The following is a 20,872-nucleotide window of genomic DNA, read 5'->3' on the forward strand; positions in this document are numbered from 1 at the left end:
ACATTTCCATCAGGGCAGAAAGTTCTAAAGGACAGCTTGTCCCTAAGCTCTACGCAGCCCCGGAGCCTCACCTGGGGGATAAGCAAAATCACAGAGTGAGAATGCTTGTGGTCCAGGACCCCTCCCAGTCCCAGACACCGAATGACATCTGAGCAAGGGACTCTGTTGCCCCGGGGTCGGTTTCAAAAGCTGGAGGCCGAGACTCCAAAGGGCTGGAGAGGCGTGCCAACAGAATCAGTGCTTGAACAGCAACTTCTCTTTTGCAATCCTTGCTGGTCTGACAGGCTCCTGCAGAATTACATCACTTCCTAAAAAACAGGCAAACACCTCTCCTTCAAGTCAGCACCGACCCAAACAAGCAGGAAACAGGAAATGTTCACGTTTCAGGGAGGCTGCAACCCGGCGCAGCATCCTGAGCGCGCCTCCGCCGAGGCGAGCGGACATGCAGGCTCCCCGCGCAGCCCTGGTCTTCGCCCTGGTGATCGCGCTCGTTCCGGTCGGCCGGGGTAAGCCGTCTCCACTTCCCACTCCTGGGAAGGAGGATCGCAAAAGCTGGTAGGGTGCCCGAGGCTACAGAACTCTGCCGGGGAGGGTGACACCCGGAAAATCTAATCCTTTCTGTGAAAGAAGTGGAGAAAATTAGAACTCCCTTTTTTGGGGGGTGGAATGGAGGGAGGACTTCGCTTTCGCTGCAGCTGTCTAATCTGGCTCCAGCTCTCTCACTTCATTTACCCCTCTTTCAGTCTTTGTCTTCTAGGATGTGTGCGTCCCTGTAATTTACCAGCCTTAATGAGCATATTAAGAAAACCATAAACTTTTTGGCAGTTTATGTAAAAAAAAAAAAAGAAAAGCTTCAATCTGCTGAAACAGAGACATGATTAATTTGCTTTTAACAGTGTGGGCTGAGAAGTCTGCTGGTTCCAAAATCTCCTGGAAAAACTAGGGTGTGAAAATTGACTACTAGAAAGCATACTAAAGAAACGACATAAACTTAAAAAAAAAAAAAAGGAAACGGGAAATTATCCAAAGAGCTACCAAAGAGCCATGTGTTAGGGTACCCCCTCTAACACATCAAGTAAGGTCTTTCATCTACTTTTATTGCTCCTTGTTACTTTTACAGATTTTTCTTTTTTTTACATTGACTGTTACTAATGAAGATTTGTTTGAAAAAGTAGTATGATTGGAGCCAATCAAAGGTATTGGGAAAAACAAAATATTGAATCTCATTATTATGGGCTAAAAGCAACAACTGAGACTTGCCAGTTTCTGCAACAAGCACAAGCACCCTCAGTTGCCTCTCTTGTCTCGCCCTTGGGCAAATACACTCGCTGCTCATTGTTTCTGTCAATGACACGGGCTGCTTTTAGTGTAGGGCAGTATTTCAAGCAAAAGGAAAGTTCTCAAGCTACAGTTCTTTAGATAGAATGAAGGACATCAACCACGACCTAACAGATGTGACAACTTCCTGGAGGTCAGCGGCCAGCAGCCAGTCACCCCACCCCATCAATTTCTCTCCAGGCATCTGAGTAGAAAACGAAGTGGAAGGCAAACCATTCCAGCTGAAAAGATGTCTGGTTGAAATTGAGTTTAGTGTTCAGAGTGGGTTTGGAAGTTGATGTGTTGTTTTAGGCCCAGTGTTTTGGAGCTGGAAGGAACTTGAAGGTGATGCAGCTCAAACTATATTAGGCATACAGGTGAAGAAACAGAGGTGGAAAAAGGGAGATGTCTGGGTCTTGCTGCTAGTCAGCTCTACTGGCTTCTACTCCAGGGTTTTTGAGCTCCTCCATGCCCGCCCCCCGGCCCCCCCAGGGAACCAATCACTGTCTCTGCCAAGAGTTCTGGAAACTTTCCTAGTAGGACATCAGGGGAGCAAAGCCTAGCCATCCTCCTTCCACCTCTTCTATTGCACAACACTGCCACAGGTGCCTCAAACACTCCCTTAATAATAATTCATCTTGCCTGAATTTTTTCTTAGCTTCTAAAAAATGATTGCATCCTAGTGTTTGCAATTCAGGAGATGCAAAAGGAGAATCCGAAGAGACTCGGTTAAAGTTCCCTTTCTGACACCTGAATCTGATCATGCACATCTTCCCCTTCAGGACCCCTCACTTATGCCCCTTCACTTGTTCCTCATTTTTGCCCCTTAGACTCTCACTGCAACCTCCCTCCCAGTGGCACCTGCTTCCGGGTGTCTTCCCACTCCATGGCTCTTGCCTATGATGAATACATTCTTTTTCCTACCTAGCGAATTCTTATATCACCTTAAAAGGATAAAACTAAATGTGATCTCCTCCTTGATGTCTCCTTTCTCTGCCCCTTCCCTGCAGTTCTACTTGTACCTGCTGCTGGGCCCCCATAGACCTAAACTTCTGCTAATCACTTTGAAACATAATTGTGTCCATGCCTCCCAACTGGCTGTGAACAACTCCAGGGAAAATCCTCTGTAGTTCATCTTTGACTTTCCAAAATCCTGTAAGGGCTCAGCATAAATTAGAAAATAATTGTTGATAAATATGAAAATCATCCCTAGAATGGATATGAGGCTGATTACAAAAAAAAAAAAAAACCCGATAGCTCCTGAAAACAGGTAGTGTTGGAATGTAAAGAGAAGTCAAAGATGAGAAGTTGCATTTCAGTAGAGTGCAGGGATTGCCTAAATAATCCAACATGCTAATTGGGCCCTGCCGGGATTCCCAATGTCTTCAAAATGCCCACTTGCAAAAAGCTGTTTAATGAAAGCTGTGACTTTGAGATGATTAGTCATGGAAAAGGTGATTTTAAATTAAAGATTTTAAAAATTAATTAATGTACACTACTTTTAGCTAATAGCGCCTGAGGCTTCAGGAGATGAGTTACTTTCTAGGTGTCACAGGTGTATTTCCTTGAATTCTTCAAAAAATACCTGGGGATGTTTGTTAGAAGAATCCAACCTACTGAACGGCCTGGTGCTTTGTCTGCGAGCATACTCTGAGATGCATCCCAAATTAAGCCTTTATTAACAACAAGCAGGCAACGTGAGATAATATCTGCAGTTGCTTGAGACCAGCACTGTTACCTCTGAGTCAGTGACCTCTTCTTTTATATAGATAGATAGCCTGACAGAGAATTGAGTTCTACCCCAAGAGAAATAATTCACTTGGAAGTCACCAGGAGAGAAATAAGAAAGCAGCTTTTCTGGGACTCTAATCAAATGGGTGAGCATAGTTAAAGGAAAGCTTGGGCCTGGGTGTCTTGGCCAGTGTAGGATCCTAAGAAAGTTCAAACTCAAGGAGACATTCTGCTCATGGAGTGAAGAGGGGCAGGGGGTCCCCATCTCTGTTCTTTATGCCCTGTCAGTGTCAGCTTAACACTACCAGAAAACCAAAAGCAACTTCCTAAATACCAAAAGCATGGGATTTATTAGTTGCTACAAGCAGAATTGTTGCAGAAGGGAGAGCTAAAGGGCATGAGGCAGAAACAAGGATGCTGTGACTGTTTTGGTGGCCCAACAGAGAGGAATGGGAGATTTTCTGGGCTGGTTCAGAAGAATAAGAACTACGTAAGTATTGGATGAATCTTGGCAAGGAGAGAAAGAATAGAAAAAAATACTAGCTATGTAAGTAAGGCTACACATTCTGACACTGTAGTATCTCATATCTCATTTCAATGAACATGGCTGACATCTGCCATTTCCTGGGACAGTCCCAATTTCAAGTATTAAGAGCAATGGTAGCTAACATATATAGAACTCATTACGGTTCAGACACTGTTCTAGACGCTACATACACGAACTCATTTAATTCTCAGAACAACCTTCTAAGGTGGGCACTATTATCCCTGTTTTTACATTTGAGAAAACTGAGGCACAGAGAGGCTAAGTGACTTGCCCAGGGTCACACAGCTAATTAGTGGATCTAAGTAAGATTCTGCCTCAGGAGTCCATACTCTAACCATACTCCATACTGCCTCTGGGTTTCCAGGCTCTGCCAGGCTACTCGTCTAGTTTTGGGTTTAGAAAACTGTGGTTGTTGAAACTTTCCAGCTGTAGGTGCAGCACAGAACTCTTGGCTAGGCTTTACGGTTGCTGCATGTCAATTATAGAGCTGCATTTGTTTGCACTGGGTCAGAGACTGGCTGACAGGAAGAGGAATTATGAGAGTTGGGTTAAAACTCAGACTGCTGAGGAAGAAGGGAGGGGCTGAAAGAGGTGCAGAGTGAGCACAAGAGAATCTGGGGATTAGTGTATTTAAGACTAGAAGCAGGAAAAACAGAATGGTGAAGCCACTGGGTAAGAGGCTTCAGGGTGTGGGAACCAGACAGAGGAAGAACAGCCTCATGTCAGGCAGTCACTGTGGGGGAGCCCTACTGAGAACTGGCCATTAGGACCAAATACTCTCAGGGACTCCCCCCCAAAAAAACGAGTGGATGAGCTTTAAAGTCCTTCTGTGTCTCAAGTTTGGAATCCCAGGAAACCATAAAGATATTGACTGGGATGGGCTCAGTTTTGTAATGAAACAATGCAACTTGCAACTTGCCTATTTGTATGTAGTTTGTACCACTCTCAAATGCTGGCAAAGACAGACAGGAACTCTGCACTACTGGTCTGAGGGGAGATTAGTGCAATCACCTGGATCACCTTGTCTGTCTATTTTGATGGTTGATCCATCCATTGGGCTTTTAATTTTAATCATCATTATTTGGCATTTCTAGAAAATTTGTTCTTTTTTTTTTTTTTTTGAGACAGAGTTTTACTCTTATTGCCCAGGCTGGAGTGCAATGGCACCATCTTGGCTCACCTCAACCTTCGCCTCCCGGGTCCAAGCGATTCTCCTGCATCAGCCTCCCGAGTAGCTGGGATTACAGGCATGTGCCACCACACCCGGCTAATTTTGTATTTTTAGTAGAGATGGGGTTTCTCCCTGTTAGTCAGGCTGGTGATCTGCCCTCTTCGGCCTCCCAAAGTGCTAGGATTACAGGCATGAGCCACCGCGCCTGGCCTATGTGTTCTTCTTTAATACAAATTGTGCTTTGGGTTTTTTTTTCCCTTGTGTTATTTATTCCTCCTTTTATGTCATTATTTTAAACATCTTATTATCTATTTAGTAACTTTTAGCTAAAGTTTGTGTAGACATAATCTTGCTGCTTGTCATATCTGTTGCCTCACATTCTTTTTTTTTTTTTTGAGATGGAGTCTCGCTCTACTGCCCAGGCTGGAGTGCAGTGGTGTGATCTTGGCTCACTGCAACCTCTGCTTCCTGGGTTCAAGCTGATTCTCCCACCTCAGCCTCCCTAGTAGCTGGGATTACAGGTGCATGCCACCACACTGGCTGATTTTTGTATTTTTAGTACAGACAGGGTTTCACCATGTTGGCCAGGGTGGTCTTGAACTCCTGACTTCAGGTGATCCACTCACCTCAGCCTCCCAAAGTGCTGGGATTACAGGCATGAGCCACCACGCCCGGCCTTGCCTCCCATTCTTGGTGGAAATCCTGGGGGCCCTGAGAGTAGAACCTGATACGCCGAGGATGGCTCACCCTGCTTAACAGAACCCCAAATTATCTGATCCCATCACCAAGCTACTATAAAGTGCTCTAAGGCCCAATTATTTTCAAATATAATCCCAGCTTTGTCATCACAAACTAGGATTTGGAAGAAACTGAGACAGGGTGTGCTTACAGGAGCCCATGACTGAACCTCAGTAATTCCCAGCCTTGAATGGGAAGTGGCAGGCATCAGAGGTCAGCTTCCAAGCTGCAGGAGGAAGCAACAAAGCCTCCATGAAGGGGTAAGCTGGCAGACCAGAGCCGGCAGTGGAGCTAAGTCAGGTGCCAGAAGTAGGTAACCAAGGAGACTGAACTGATTGCCCTCAAGAAAGAAGAAAGGAGTAGAGCAATCCAAATTGAAAATCAGAGGAGGGCCCAGGTTCCACAGGTGTCAGGATGATGGCAAGATCAGCCTGGGGTAGCTGACCTGACTCTGAACTTTGCCAAAGTCATTTCAGTGACCTTTTTTTTTCTTTTCTTATACCGTGGTCTGAAGTTTTAGCTTTAGCTCTTGACCCAGTGAATGGACAGGAGCTCCCTGAAAACATTATATAGCCTGTTATCTCCCTGGGCCCACACTTTTGTTGAGGAAATCCCCACTGGTAGATATAACTCTGAATTTCAACTTCCTCTATAAGCACTTACAAATATATATATTTCCTGAGCCCTAGGCATTTTCTTGCTTTCTTGAGATTTCTTTATGCGTTTAAAATATTGCTTTTTTATATTTTATCCAGCATTTCTAGGTGTTGCACATTGGGAGAATTTTCAGGTTACCACGTTTATCAGATTATATGAAAAGGGAAATTTTTCTCTACAACCATTCTGGAGAATAATTTGGAAATATTACATAAGCAGAATATGTTCATGCTCCACAATCCCAAGAATTGTCTCCTAGCTCACTCACAAATGTGCAGTCAAAAGATATGGCTGAGGTTGTCGATGATAACATTGTTTGCAAAAATGAAAAACAAAACAAAATGAAAGCAACCTAAATGTCTATCAACAAGAGGAAAAATAAAATTTAGTGTAGTCACAGGATGAGTAGAACAGAACAAGTAAAATTAATGAAGTCCAGCCAGACGTATCAAGGTGAATCAGTCTCAAAAGTCATGTTGATATATGCATCAAATGTATCAAAAGTCATGTTCAGGAAAAAGTCAGTAAAAGATTATTATGCTGCCAGGCATGGTGGCTCACCACTGTAATCCCAGCACTTTGGGAGGCAGGGGCAGGTGGATCACTTGAGGTCAGGTGTTCGAGACTGGCTTTACCAATGTAGTGAAATTCCGTCTCTACTAAAGATACAAAAATTAGCTGGGCGTGGTGGCGCATGCCTGTAGTCCCAGCCACTCGGGAGGCTGAGGCAGAATTGCTTGAATCTGGGAGGCGGAGTTTGCAGTGAGCTGAGATTGTGCCACTTCACTCCAGCCTGGGCAATAGAGTGAGATTCTGTCTCAAAACAAATAAAGAAGTAAATAAAATTATTATGCAGAAGCGGGGTGGGAAAAAAAAGAAAAAATATATTATTATGCATAGAATAATTATATTTATTTAAACATTTTTAAACATCCAAAATTATGCTATATATTGCTTAGGGATATAGACATGTTTGAAAAGTGGGAATGATACACAGTAACTTTAGGAAAATCATTACTGATGAGTGAGGAAGAGAAATGAGATCAGGGAGGGGCATAATGGGGGCTTCAATTATATCCAAAATATTGTTTCTGTCAGCAAAAACTTGGTAGTCCAGGGCTCAGTAAACTAAGACCCATGGGCCAAACCCAGCCAGCTTCCTTTATTTCCAAGTCCTTGAGCTAAGATTGATTTTTACATCTGTAAATGCTTATATCTTTAATGTTTACATAAATAAGTGCTTTCCTAATAGCTGGTATTTGCCTCTTGGTCCACAAAATCGAAAATGTTTACTCTCTAGCCTTTTAAAAGAAAGTCTGCCAACCTCTGCTCTTGTCAATATGAAAAAATTTAAGATAATTAGAGGATGAATGCCTTGTTATTTGTTAAATCATTCTCTATTCTTTTCAGTAGGTATACTTTCATAATGAAAAATAATGAGACAGCCTGTGAGTTCTCGCTCTCCTCCATCTTTCTTTTTCACGTCTCCCAGCCTCTTTGAAGATGGTCAATACACCCTCATTTTCTCATGTTCCATTCATTTCTCAATCCTCTGCCATGTGGCTACTGTGTCAGGTACAGATTTCAAATTGCTCTGTCTCCATCACCAGTGCCTCCTAAAAGCTAAACCGAAAAGACCCATTTCTGTGCTTATTTTATGTTTTTCTCCATAGCACTTGTCCTAATTAATCAGTGATTGCAGCTCTCTTATCTTTGATCTTCATGATGCTCTTTCTTCTGGGTCTCCTACTGTGACTCTGATTGCTTCTCTCCAGTGTTTGGTTATGGACCTTTCTCTACCACCTGCTCATTTCATGTCAATGTTCTGTTCTTTCTCACTCCTTACACCAGTCCTGGGTCATGACAACCCCTTTTTTTTTTCAAGGGTTTCACTTTGTCACCCAGGCTGTATAGTACAGTGGCATGATCTTGGAGTCAAGTCTCTGGGTTCAAGCAATCCTCCCACCTCAGCCTCCTGAGTAGCTGGGACTACAGGCACATGCCACTACTCTCAGCTAATTTTTGCTTTTTTTTTTTTTTTTTTTTGTAGAGATAGGGTCTCTCTATGTTGCTCAGCTGGTCTTGAACTTTTGGGCTCAAGCCATCCTCCCACTTAGGCCTCCCAAAGTGCTGGGATTATAGGCGTGAGACACTGAGCCCAGCCACACCCACTTTCATCTCACTCCTGAGTTGAGGATTCCCAAATAACCACCTCCAGCCAGACCTATCTGCCCAACTCTAGACCTGTATTTTCATCACCAGGTTTCCCTGGACGTGTCACAGAGACCTTAAACTCAGTTCCAAAACAATACTCATTCTTGGCTCCCTGCCAGTTCAGACTCTTGTGGGCTCTCACCTAGGCTATTTTGTTAACTTCTTAACCAGTCTTCTTGCCTCTACTCTCATCTCCAACCCATTTTCACATAACTTCCAGAGTAGTGGTACTGTAATAAAAATGGAATCATTTCCTCCTGTACTCATCCCTCAATGGTTCTTCATCTCCTTAAGATAGAGTCCAACCCCCTTGGCATCATTACAAGCTAATGATGAGCTGGTCTTAAGTTCCTTTCCTGCTTTACATTTGCTACGTCCTGCTTCCCACCGTGAGTCTTATAATACAGCCACTTGAGTGTGCCAAGCTCTGTCAGGCCACTGAGTCTTTCTGTATGCTGTGCCCTCAACTGTAATGCCTTTCTCTTCCCTCTTTGCTTGAAGAACTCCCAAGGTTCAATTGACTGGTCCACTCCCCTGCATCAAATACCTGAGTACCCCTTAGCCCCAAATGCAGTGAATGTCCTCCTGTCCCATGTGCTCATGAGACTTTGTATACAAACACATGATGGCTTTTATTAATCTGTATTATAATTACTGATTTGCATGCCACTGTCCCTACTTAACGGCCACTTCCCTGGGAGACAGAAGCTGGTCTCATTCACCTTCACATGCCAAAGCTTAGAATGGCGACTTGCACGTTAATAGTCACACAACAAAAGGGTAGTGGCTGACTCAATGAACGCATAAACAACATGAAATTTATCATATGCCCCAATATTTACTTGTATTTATGAGGATCTTATAATCATTTAAATAATGAAATCAAAATATAGCAATACTTGGATAAATGTTATTTTTAGTTAACTCAGTTTTATAATTCTATTCCAGAATATTAGCTAACTATCCCAAATCTTTTATTTAGTTAGTTAGTTACTTTATTTTATTTTTATTTTTTGAGATGGAGTCTTGCTCTGTTGCCCAGGCTGGAGTGTAGTGGTGCTGCTCCTGCAACCTCCGACTCCTGGGTTCAAGCGATTCTCCTGCCTCAGCCTCCCGAGTAGTTGGGATTACAGGCACCTGCCACCAAGCCCTGCTCATTTTTTTGTATTTTCAGTAGAGACGGGGTTGTATCATGTTGGCCAGGCTGGTCTCGAACACCTGATCTCAAGTAATCCACCCTCTTCGGCCTCCCAAAGTGCTGGGATTACAGATTACAGGCGTGAGCCACTGCACCCGGCCTCCCAAATCTTTTAATGTATAAACAGTTCACTTCTGTCCCTTGAAACTAAAACAATTATTGCGCTCCACCCCCGCCAGCCTTCCTGGAGAGAATACTGTGTAGCTGCAAAGAAAATGTTTTTACCCACCTTCTGAAAATACGAACACAAGTTCAGACCCAGAAAAATACACATTAAGTGGCAAAATTATTTACAGAAAGGACACACAGTTACAAGCAATTTGGGGAGACATTTGAAAGGAAAACAAAGGAAATACAAGTTTCATAGATACTTAACTTCAAGCCAGTAAGAGCTGATTTGATAACTTTAAAAATAACTAAACTTTGCGTAACATAAAACTCATGGGAAAATCTACTTCAGTAGTTGAGGAAAAACACAGAAATATTTCCTGAGTAATTAAAGAAGGTGCTTAACAGAAGAGTTACCTAACAGAACAGTATTCTGGTCGTTGTTCTGGCTTCTTTTCCTTAAAACCAATAAATCTAGTTTGTTTTTGAATTTTTTTCTATGTTTCATATGAGTTTAAACCATCGTTGTTATTTTCTACTTCACACTACATTATAATTTTCAGAAACGGGATTCCAATGGTTGCCAAGGTTTGTTGACATGTTATTATCATTCCCTGACAACACTAAATTCATTCATTTAAAAATTGATTTATTCTTTTCTAAGACTTATACTTGTTTGCTTATTTGTTTATGATTAAGATTGCCAAATTTAGCAAATAAAAATATAGGACAACCAGTTAAATGTGAATTTCAGATAAGCAATGCTTTTCTTTAGTATAAGGATGTCCATTACAATGTAGTATAAATATTTAGTACAAATATTACACGGGACATACTAATACTAAAAATGTTTCATTGTTCATCTGATACTCAAATTTAACTAGGCATCCTGTATTTTATCCAGTAATTTTATTTGGGATAGTGATTATCTTTTATCAAGCAAAGACCATCTCTGTGTTGGTTCTGGTTCATCACTAATGTCATAGATATGTTGGTTACGTACAGCTACATGTTAGAATTATACTTAGGCTGAGTCCTAGATCAACCATTCAAATAAAAAGAGACCATTTCTGAAAAAAAATACTGATAATTACATAGAATAAAACCAGGAATTCAAGAGCAGATCAACTTTTAAAAAATCTATGAATGTAATCACATTAACAACTATGGTAAGGAAAAATAATAAGTTTGTATTAATAAATGCACAAAAGAGGTTGACAAAGAGAGTGAGACTAGCACCACATCAATAGCTCCAGCCACGATACTAAAATTCAAAGTGCTTGAGCCTAGGAGACTGTTCAGGATGGAAAGACAGGATTGATTCTCTTTGAAGGTAAAATAGGACCAGAAGCCCAGTGGTTTAGGGACCTGTTCAGGGTTTAGCTGATTCAAGGAAATGCGACGCATGATTCTGCTCCCTTCACACAGCACTTCAAAACCTCAGCAACTTGTTTCCTTCTTCAGCCTCTTGTAGGAAAGCACCAAACGCTGTTGCTCCTGTGCTCCTGCTTAGGCTGGCGATGGGGACTCTGGTGCACATCCTCTCCCTGTTGTTCCTCCTTCACTCTTGGTGGCAACCAAGCCCCTGGGGTGGGAGCCCACAATGTTCCCTGGTTTCCTGTTCTTTAACTTATCAAGCACTCACCTACCAGTTATCATTTTGTTTGTCTCTGTCTTCCCGTTTTTCTCTCTGGCAATGCTGAGCTGGTGCTGAGCTGAGCAAGGAGTGGGATGCCCATGAACCCCAGGAAACAGCCCCTCATCTGTGGAATGGGGTGGCGGTGTCTTCCCACCCTGTCTCAGAGGCCAGGGAGACAGCAGATGTCTTGAGGCATGGGCATGGCTGGGAGTGTCTGTTTTCAAGTTACTCTTTTCAATTGCAATTTTGAAATTGGCCCTTGAAAAGAAGAAATATAATAAAATAAATAGAAATAAAATAAAAATAGGGAAGTATTCAGTTTGGCAATAACTATCATTTAACAATGCTTTTTTTTTTTTTTCATTTCAAAGCACTTTCATGTCACTTATCTCATTTATGGTGTGAAGAACTTTTTTAAGGTTTTAAAATGTATTTGTATTCTGTCTCATAAAAATACACATTCTTTAAAACTGCCAGGTGCTACAGGCCACTGTAGGAATCCAGTGTATAAAAAGATAGTCAGGTGGTCAAACATATAGCTTCCCCAAGTGAGTGACTTTAAACCAGAAACAGCTTTAGGGCTTGAGCAAATCTGATTAAATGTGAGCAAGCTTTCTCTTAAGAGGACATCAAAATAAAAGTTGAAAATGAAAAAGACATTGGAACATTGTGGGTCTTGCCATTGTAAAACATGTGTTAATCTGATAGTAAATTACAATTGCAGGTGCGCTTCTCAATTTAAAGAGGTAAAAATACAACACAGCCTCACAAGTAATTTCCCAGAGCAGACTACTAGCTGAAAGTGTTTTACCAGACAACCTCCTCAAAACTAGAAAAAAGCATCCTTTCTTTATATTCTTTTGATGAAAGGCATCATCACCTCTAGTTATCTGGTGGCTGAAGAGAAAAAGTGCACAAAACACAGGCATTGCTTGATGATCTCAAATACCTTCCTGTACTTACAAGCTGCCATTAACCTTCAATGCTTCTGCCTTGTATCTGTTCAACCACCTATTTATTCTGTCCATATCTTCTACAAGTAAATTAGTCAGAAAAAAAACATATTAGGTGAAGACTTTCACTTAATAAAATTAGCAAATATGCAGAACAACTGAGCTTGTAAGAAAACAGCAATTCCTCCTCTCCTTGAGTCCTGCTCCCAGAGAGAATCAAGTCACCTGACCTTTACATGGGGGCAAATGCGTGAACCACCCTCATTGCTCCTGCCAAAAAAACTATAAACATGAAATTTCATCATTTAGGATGCATAAGTTGTTATTAAGCAATTCCTGCATTCCCTAGTATGTTTGAAAAATTTAGATAGCTTTTTGAGAGAAAACCACTTTAGATTTCTGTTTCTTTGTGACTAGAGATACACCATGTATGTATGACTGAAAGGAAGTTGTTAGGGGAAGGAGGAGATCAAACTCTGGAGAAAAACGTGAGAGCGTGACTGGCAATTTCACCACAGACCCACCAGGCCTATTGGACATTACCTTCAGTCATTCCTTCCACACACAGCAGATGGGGTTGCAGGTGCTGGGGATACGTTCTAAACAGTGAAGGAGACAGATGGCAGACAAGCACACAAATGAAGTAATTCCAGATAATAAACAATAAGTTAGTATCATTTGGAAATGAAGTAAACTAGAGAAAAGTGCAGAGCACTTCAGAGCAGCATCTGTAGTCCATGAACATCAGTGTCCTCATAGCACTGTCTGCAGTCCATGAGCAATGGTGTCCCAGTGCCACGTCTGCAGTCCACGAGCAATGGTGTCCCATCACCACCATCTATGGTCTGTGAGCATTGGTGTCCCAGCACCACTGTCTGTGGTCCATGAGCAACAGTGTCCCAGTGGTGTCATCCCTCCACTTGCAGTTAGTGTCTCTATGCAAACACAGTCAGCCTCCCACAGCCAGGCTGTGTCCTGAAGAGTCTGGCATGGTTATTCTCATTTTAGTTCCATTCTGTTCCTGACCACATCACAGTCAGATTCCACAGATGCTGAACAATTGATTTTTAAAAAGAGATCAACTGAAGAGTTAAACTATTTAATGGTGCATACTCCATTAATGTTGTTCCCAAAGGCTTCTGTGTAGGGTTCTCTAATCACATTTAAAACTAATGAGGACTGTCTTCATGAACAATAGCAAATTAAAATAAAGTCCACTCAGTTATTATTTAACTCAGTAATTCTCAACCTAACATACATACTTACTGCAGTTATTTGGGGAGCTTTTAAGAAATACTGTTACCTAGGCCACCCCCTCAGATATTCTCAAATAACTAATTTAGTTAGGGCTTAAAAACTTCCCAGGTGATGCTGATGCACAGTAAATGTGGAGGACAACAACAGGTGTGACTGATAATTAGACACAACTAAATGAGATTGTGTGAGCAACTTCAACCGGTATGACCTGCAGACCAGCAGCATCAGCACAACCTAATTACTTGCTAAAAATGCAAATTCTGGTAGGGCTTAGTGGCTCATGCCTGTAATCCTAGCACTTTGGGAGGCTGAAGCAGGAGGATTGCTTGAGACCATTAGTTTGAGGCCAGCCCGGGTAACAAAGCGAGACTCCCTGTCTCTACAAATAATACAAAAATTAGTCAGGCCGTGGTGGCGCACGTCTGTAGTCCCACCTACTTGGTGGGCTGAGGTGGGAGGATTGCTTGAGCCCAGGAGTGCCAGGCTGCAGTGAGCCATGTTCATACCACTGCACTCCAGGCTGGGCAACCGAGTGAGACCCTGTCTCAAAAAAAAAAAAGCAAATTCTTGGGCCCCCTTCCAGACCTATTACATCAGAAAGTATAAGACTATGCCCAGCAGTCTATGCTTTAAGAACCCCTGTAGGTGTTTCCAATACACACTGAGGTTTGAGGACCACTGGCTTAAAGCACCAACCAAAGCTATTGCTGATAGTTTTTCTATTAGCAATAACATTTTCTGGATATGCAGGGTTTAAACCCTGGCATGCATCTCTCTACTTCAGACTTATTCGGGAAGGTGTGATGGTCACAGTACTCTCTCAGTGTGCCCTAGCTAGACTCTTCCAGGTTCTTGAGACTTCAGTGATGATTTTTAAGCTACTGTGTTCTGGTGATAGAGTTGGCAGCTGCTAGGCAAGCCTTTGGCACCCAACTCCTTGACCTCTGATTCTTCTCAATTTCACCAAGGAGCATGGAGAACAAGACAGGGAATGATTTGGTATGGCTCAGGGGAGGCCAGCAGTGGGCAGGATCTGGAGAAGTGAGTCTCAACTTCAGCTGCATCCTGGAGCCACAAGGAAAACTGTAAAAATTATTGCGGCCTGGGTTCTACCCCTAAATATTTTGATTGATTGATATTTAGAACAGGGTCTTGCTCTGTTACCCAGGCTAGAGTGCAGTGGTGTGATCATAGCTCACACAGCCTTGGACTGGACTCAAGTGATCCTCCTGCTTCGGCCTCCCTAGAAGCTGTACCCTCAGGTATGTTGATGTAATAAGTTTGCGGTATGGTGTGGGCATCAGGTTATTGGAAGATGCCTCAGTGATTCTATGTGCAGACTAGGCTGAGAACCACTGGAAGACTTCTTGGTTTGTTTTTCTCTCCTCCTTCTAACGCTAATCAGGCTCTTCATTGTATACCGAGGTACAGGAGAGAATGAAAAGGAGTCAGGCTTTTGGGTTTGCTTTCTTGATCATCCTGAAATTCAAACTTGTCAGTTACTCCACAAAGCAGGGAAGAGTTTGAAGCCTTGACATCTGACATGTTTTCTTTCATTTCACCATCTTAACTATAAAATTGTTTAAATAATTGGTGCATGGAGTTCACATAATTGACAAATGAAAGAATGGGGCATCTGACTGTGGTCCAACATACTTCATGACATCCTGAGTTTAGTAGCATTCTCTTGTCATTGTTTTATTTCACATTGTATTATTAGTGTGACAGTCTTTCAGTCAGTCTTTCTTCTTCTTCTAACTTTAAAAGCTAGAGCTTGGTTGCACTGTTTTAAAACATATTTTTGTGTTAATTAAGCTTTTTTAAAAAATTTTACTTTAAGTTCCAGTGTGCAGGTTTGTTACATAGGTATATGTGTGCCATGGCAGTTTGCTGCACCTATCATCCCATCATATAGGTTTTAAGCCCCGCATACATTAGATATTTGTCCTAATGCTCTCCCTCCCCTTGCACCCCAACCCCCGACAGGCCCCAGTGTGTGATGTTCCCCTCCATGTGTCCATGTGTTCTCATTGTTCAACTCCCACTTATGAGTGAGAACATTTGATGTTTGGTTTTCTGTTCCTGTGTTAGTTTGCTGAGAATGATGGCTTCCAGCTTCATCCATGTCCCTGCAAAGGGCATGATCTCATTCTTTTTTATGGTTGCATAGTATTCCATGGTGTATATGTACCACATTTTCTTTATCCAGTCTATCACTGATGGGCATTTGGGTTGGTTCCATGTCTTTGCTATTGTAAATAGCGCACATACATGTTGGTTGCACATTTGTTTCACTTTCAGAAAAAGAGAAGTTAGCTAGTTTGCTTCCCTGAGAAGCAGAGTCATTTCCATTTAGTGATGATGCCCTGAGCAGGGATAATGGGGACGTTGTGCTGCCCAGCTGTTGGGGCTGCCAGGCGTTACCTCAAACATTTCTTCCCACTTACAAGGATTTCCCCAGACATCCTCACCAGATGTGTGAAAGATGAGTCCCAGATGTGTTTGTGTGAATATTGTCAGTATTTGTAAGTGACTCTGTACACTGTGCAGTTCATTATCGAGTGATCTTAAGATTTTTGGATTAACAATAAAGTGAAGTATTGCAACTTAGTTTCATCATTCACATGACTGACCACTTCCATTATCTCTTTAAAATGCTACATTATCTGAGCACAGAGAAAGATAAATGGTGAAACGGAGGGAGACTTCCTGAGAGAGTTTGTGTTGGGGTCACTTGAGATGACTGTGACTTGGCCACCTAACAGGAGGGACTTCTGCCAAATCTGCGGCTTATGAGGCCACCAGCCTCGGCCCTCATACCCCGTGATCACGCCCATGCAGGGCGTGAAGACACGCAAGACTGATCTTCACACACCTTTCTGCTTCTAACCTGTTGTCTTCCTTATTTCTTCTCTTCTATTCTTTTGCTTGTTAATGCCTCTCTCTTTGCCCTCTCACCCTATGTCCTATCCCTGTCTTCTGCAGCTTTGCTAGTTTTACCTCTCGCCCCACCTCTTTTACCCTGAAATATGCCCAAATTTAGATAAGGCAGTAAAGCAGCAGTAAAATGAGGAAGTTATACCAGGCAGATTAACCTTCTGGGGAACAGCAGAGAAACAGGCAAGTACAGAGAAGGGGGAAAGAGAACAGGTGATGGATGAAGAAAATAACAAGGACACAAATACCTGGCCTGTGTGTGGTGCTTTATGGCTCCTAAAGCATTTTCACAGTTCTTATTTTATTTACTTTCATGCAAACGCTATGGGCTAGACAGAGCAGAAGGCCTACTTTTTTGACTTTTAGGAAATGGAGAATTAGAGAGGGAGGGAATTCTTCCCAGGCCCCAAGGGTGCAGAGGGCAGCAGCCAGTCTCAAGCCCAGCTATTCTGAATTCAAATCCTGTCTTCCTTCCGCGATGCCATGGTTACGTCCTTGGAGTCCTGGAGCGCAGCACAGGAAGTACCCTGCATGTTCTGGAGGGTTCATCTCCAGACTTATGTCCTGAAAGAGAGTTCTGCCTTCCTTCACGGTGGCTGGACTCCCAAGGTTGTAAAAGGTCACTTTCACCCAAGAAGCCCAGGATGCCGCCCGCAGGAAATCTCCGTGGATGATTATGGGCCTTAGTGAGTGTTTCTTTAAAAAGGCTGTAGCCCCACAAGGGGTGTGTGAGGCTGTACAGTGGTTTTAGAGGGCCTCATGTGCACTGGATTAAGAGTGGCTATTAACCCATAGGCCATGGGAGGAACACCTCTCATGTTTTTGGGGAAAATCCCTCAAGCTGCCCTCTGCATCCATACTTCTATGGCCTTTGGCACCTCCTCTGATTTCCACCTTGTCATTGTACACTTCTGATTTTCTACCTAACTCTTACCCTTGTCACCTTGGCAACCCGCTCCTGGCTGCTGATCTGATTCTATGGCTCATCTTTGTTTGCCAGTCCCCCTTCTGATGACATCTGATTCCTCCCTGCACAGGCTCTTGGAACCGGTCCCCCGTGTTTTCAACTTTCCTCCCTTCGACATCCCAGACTCCCTGCACACTCGGTTCTTCCCTTAGTTTCTGCCAATTCTCATTATGTGAAAACTGGAGTACTAGGGTTGTCTTAGAGAATTTTTCAGGTCAGACCACCAAGAGTAGTTTGATGCTGTGCCCCTTTACCCTGCACCTAACACCCTCTGATGCTCTCCCCATTTTTAGACACACTGTAGAACGTGCTTGCCTGCGTGCAAACTGAAGGATGAAGAGAGAGGTTTATTGCAGTATTGTTGGAAACACAACAGAACCTAAATCTCTATCAATAGGAATAGATTATAATACATTCAAATAATGGGGAAAAAAAGCTCTCTATACAGTTGTGGAATGATCTTCAAGGTAAAATTTTAAGTGAGAAAAGCGAGGGGCAGAAAGTATATAAATTGTGCTACCATTTGTGTTAAAAACAGAAAACAGGAAACAACACTTATACTTGTATATGCATAGAGTTTCTCTCAAAGGAGCAGAAACGGTGGTTACTTCTGGGGAAGGAAACTGAGTAGCTTGGGGAAACGGTGGTAGTGAAGCTTCCTTTCTGAACTAAGCACCATGTGCAGATTACCTATTCAAAAACTTTACTTAAAAACAAGGTAGACACTTTGGAATCAACAGAGATGTGGAAATACGTGGGATCTTGGGGATCACTCCTTAGTTGTACAGATTAGAGCATTAAGTCATTAAGGGAAAAGTAAATTGTCCAAATTCTGTAAGTACGAAGTGGCAGAGCTATGTCCAGACCCTCATCTGTTATTTGTCACCTATGCTTGAGGAAATGCACCTTCAAAACCCAATAGAAATTAACAATGTAAATGACAGGATTGCACCCCAGGGCAAGACATTCAAGATTCAGTTTCTTCATCTGTAAAATGTGGACAATAAAGTTGTGAAGATCGAATTAGATAGCACATGTTTATCCTAGTAGCTAGCATTCAATACATCCCAGTTACTGTTATTTATTATTTTGAAGCTATCTTAGAGTTGGGGAGAGAGAGAGAGAGAGAGAGAGAGAGAGAGAGAGAGAGGAGAGACAGAGAGGAGAGAGAACAAGAACAATCCTTTGATTCTCATTTGTTTAAATAGCCACTAGAGAATCTGAGAGAGCAAATGATGCTTAATGCAGGAAACATACGTGAGGGCATGTGGGAGGGGGGCATTGCAGAGAGAACTTTCAGCCTCTTTAACTCCACCTTCCACCACCAAGGGCCACCTGTGAACAGCATTGTCTCATGCTGAAAAGTAAATGTACACAGGCCAGGACCATCTGGTATGCTTCCCTCCATTTCTCTTTTATTCTCGATTGTCTAGATGTCCCCATTATTCTTGTTAGCTTGTTTCCTTTCCTATTTTCTCTCTTCCTGGGGCCACGGGTCAAATGGTGACTAAGAGTGCAAAGCGTTCTTCTGGGGACTTCGTTCACCTTCCTCAGAGAGGCACTGAAAAGACCCTGTCCTTCTGGGCAGCTTGGCTGGGAGCGCATCTGAGCTGAGGAACCTTAGCAAGGGCCCCAGTAAAGCCGAGGTTTCTGGGAACCCTTTCCTCTGTCCTGCCTTGTGCCAGACAGCCACCTCCTAGGATAGGCGGAGGAATGGGAGCAGGAGGTTCCCTCTCATTCACCACTTTACGCCAAACTTTATGATTTGCAAGCATCGCATTCCTCCCTGAGGGAGGGACAACATAGTGTGGGGTTATAAGCTCTGGTTCTGCCATTGGCCCCCTGGTTTCAAATCATCACTCCTCCATGTGAGCTCTGTGATCTTGGGCAAGTTGTGTAGCCTCTTTGCCCTAGTGTCTATCTGAACAAATGGTGAGGACAAAAATGAGATAATCCGGGTACAAGGCAGAGCACAGAGATTGGTTCTTAGTAAATTCTCAAAAAAAGGTGCTGAAATATTAGCAGCAGCTACAGTATTCATAGAAGTAACCAAAAGAAGTAAAGTGAGGGGGGACGGGGTCTGGATACTCAAGGAAGGTTCACTGACCTCTAGGTATAAGGATTATCACCACCAGCTGCACCAACCACCAACCCCATTCCCCACCCCACACCCAACCTCATCCTACCCATATGTACCAGTCTTCACTGGCTGAGGTCACCAGTGAAAGATGCTGTTTGATCTGGCTGCAGTAGTTCTCCAAGCAGAATCATTTTAATGAGGAGGTTTTCTGGAAGACAAATGTCGTTTACTAGTCCAGGTTGATACATGACATATCAAAGGCTTTAACATATATGTGAATACATTATTGACTCACCCAATTTTAAAGACATATAGAGTAGTCCCCCCTTATCCACAGTTTTGTTTTTCATGATTTCAGTTACCCATGGTCAACCGTGGCTAAAAATAGTATAGTACAATAAGATATTTTGAGAGCGAGATCACATGCACATACTTTTATTATAGTATATTGTAGTAATTGTTCTATTTTATTACTAGTTATTGTTCATTGCTTACTGGGCCTAATTTACAAAACTAAGCTTTATCATAGGTGTGTTTAGAAAAAAACACAGTGTATGTGGGGTTCAGTTCTACCCATAATTTCAGGCATCTTCTGGGGCCTTGAAACATGTTGCCCTTGGATAATGGGGGACTACTGTAAATGTAGGACAAAGTCGCTTAACTCAGAAAGCAGAGATCAATAAGTGGTAGATTTTTACTGATACATAATATTTTACATACTTATAGGGCACATGTGTATTTTTTGTTACATGGATAGAATCTATAATGATCAAGTCAGTGTATTTGGGGTAGCCATCACTTTGAGTATTTATCATTTCTGTGTGCTGAGAACATTTCAAGTCCCATCTTCTAGCTACTTTGAAATATAAAATATATTATTGTTAACTGCAGTCATCCTACTCTACTATTGAGCATTGTAACTTACACTGTCTATCTAACTGTATGTTTCTACCCATTCACTACCCTCTCTTCTTCCCCTGCTCTTACCCACACACCCTTCCCAGCCTCTGGTATTTATAATTCTACTCTCTACCTTCATAAGATCAACTTTTTAAGCTACCACATATGAGCAAGAACATAAGGTATTTATCTTTCTGTGCCTGTCTTATTTTACTTAAAATAATGACCTCCAGCTCTATCTATGTTTCAGCGTGAGACATGATTTCATTCTTTTTTATGGCTGAATAGTATTCCATTGTGTATATATACCACATTTTCTTTTTTTTTTTTTTTGAGACGGAGTCTCGCTCTGCCACCCAGGCTGGAGTGCAGTGGCCGGATCTCAGCTCACTGCAAGCTCCGCCTCCCGGGTTCACGCCATTCTCCTGCCTCAGCCTCCCGAGTAGCTGGGACTACAG

The 20,872-nt window shown here is 42.5% G+C and overlaps 1 protein-coding gene across 2 annotated transcripts in view; it reads left to right on the top strand.

Moving 5' to 3' along the window:
• Positions 1-216: 216 nt before the first annotated feature.
• The window catches only part of TMEM154 (transmembrane protein 154), a 54,523-nt gene continuing 33,867 nt past the window's right edge, over positions 217-20,872 (top strand). For both annotated transcript variants that reach the window (XM_011973225.1, XM_011973226.1), the window contains exon 1: positions 217-506. In XM_011973225.1, the coding sequence (XP_011828615.1) occupies positions 443-506 (64 nt within the window). In that variant the 5' untranslated portion in view covers positions 217-442. The remainder of the gene's footprint in view (positions 507-20,872) is intronic.

Source organism: Mandrillus leucophaeus, unplaced genomic scaffold, assembly GCF_000951045.1.
Source record: "Mandrillus leucophaeus isolate KB7577 unplaced genomic scaffold, Mleu.le_1.0 Scaffold136, whole genome shotgun sequence".
In the NCBI taxonomy this organism is placed as follows: domain Eukaryota; kingdom Metazoa; phylum Chordata; class Mammalia; order Primates; family Cercopithecidae; genus Mandrillus; species Mandrillus leucophaeus.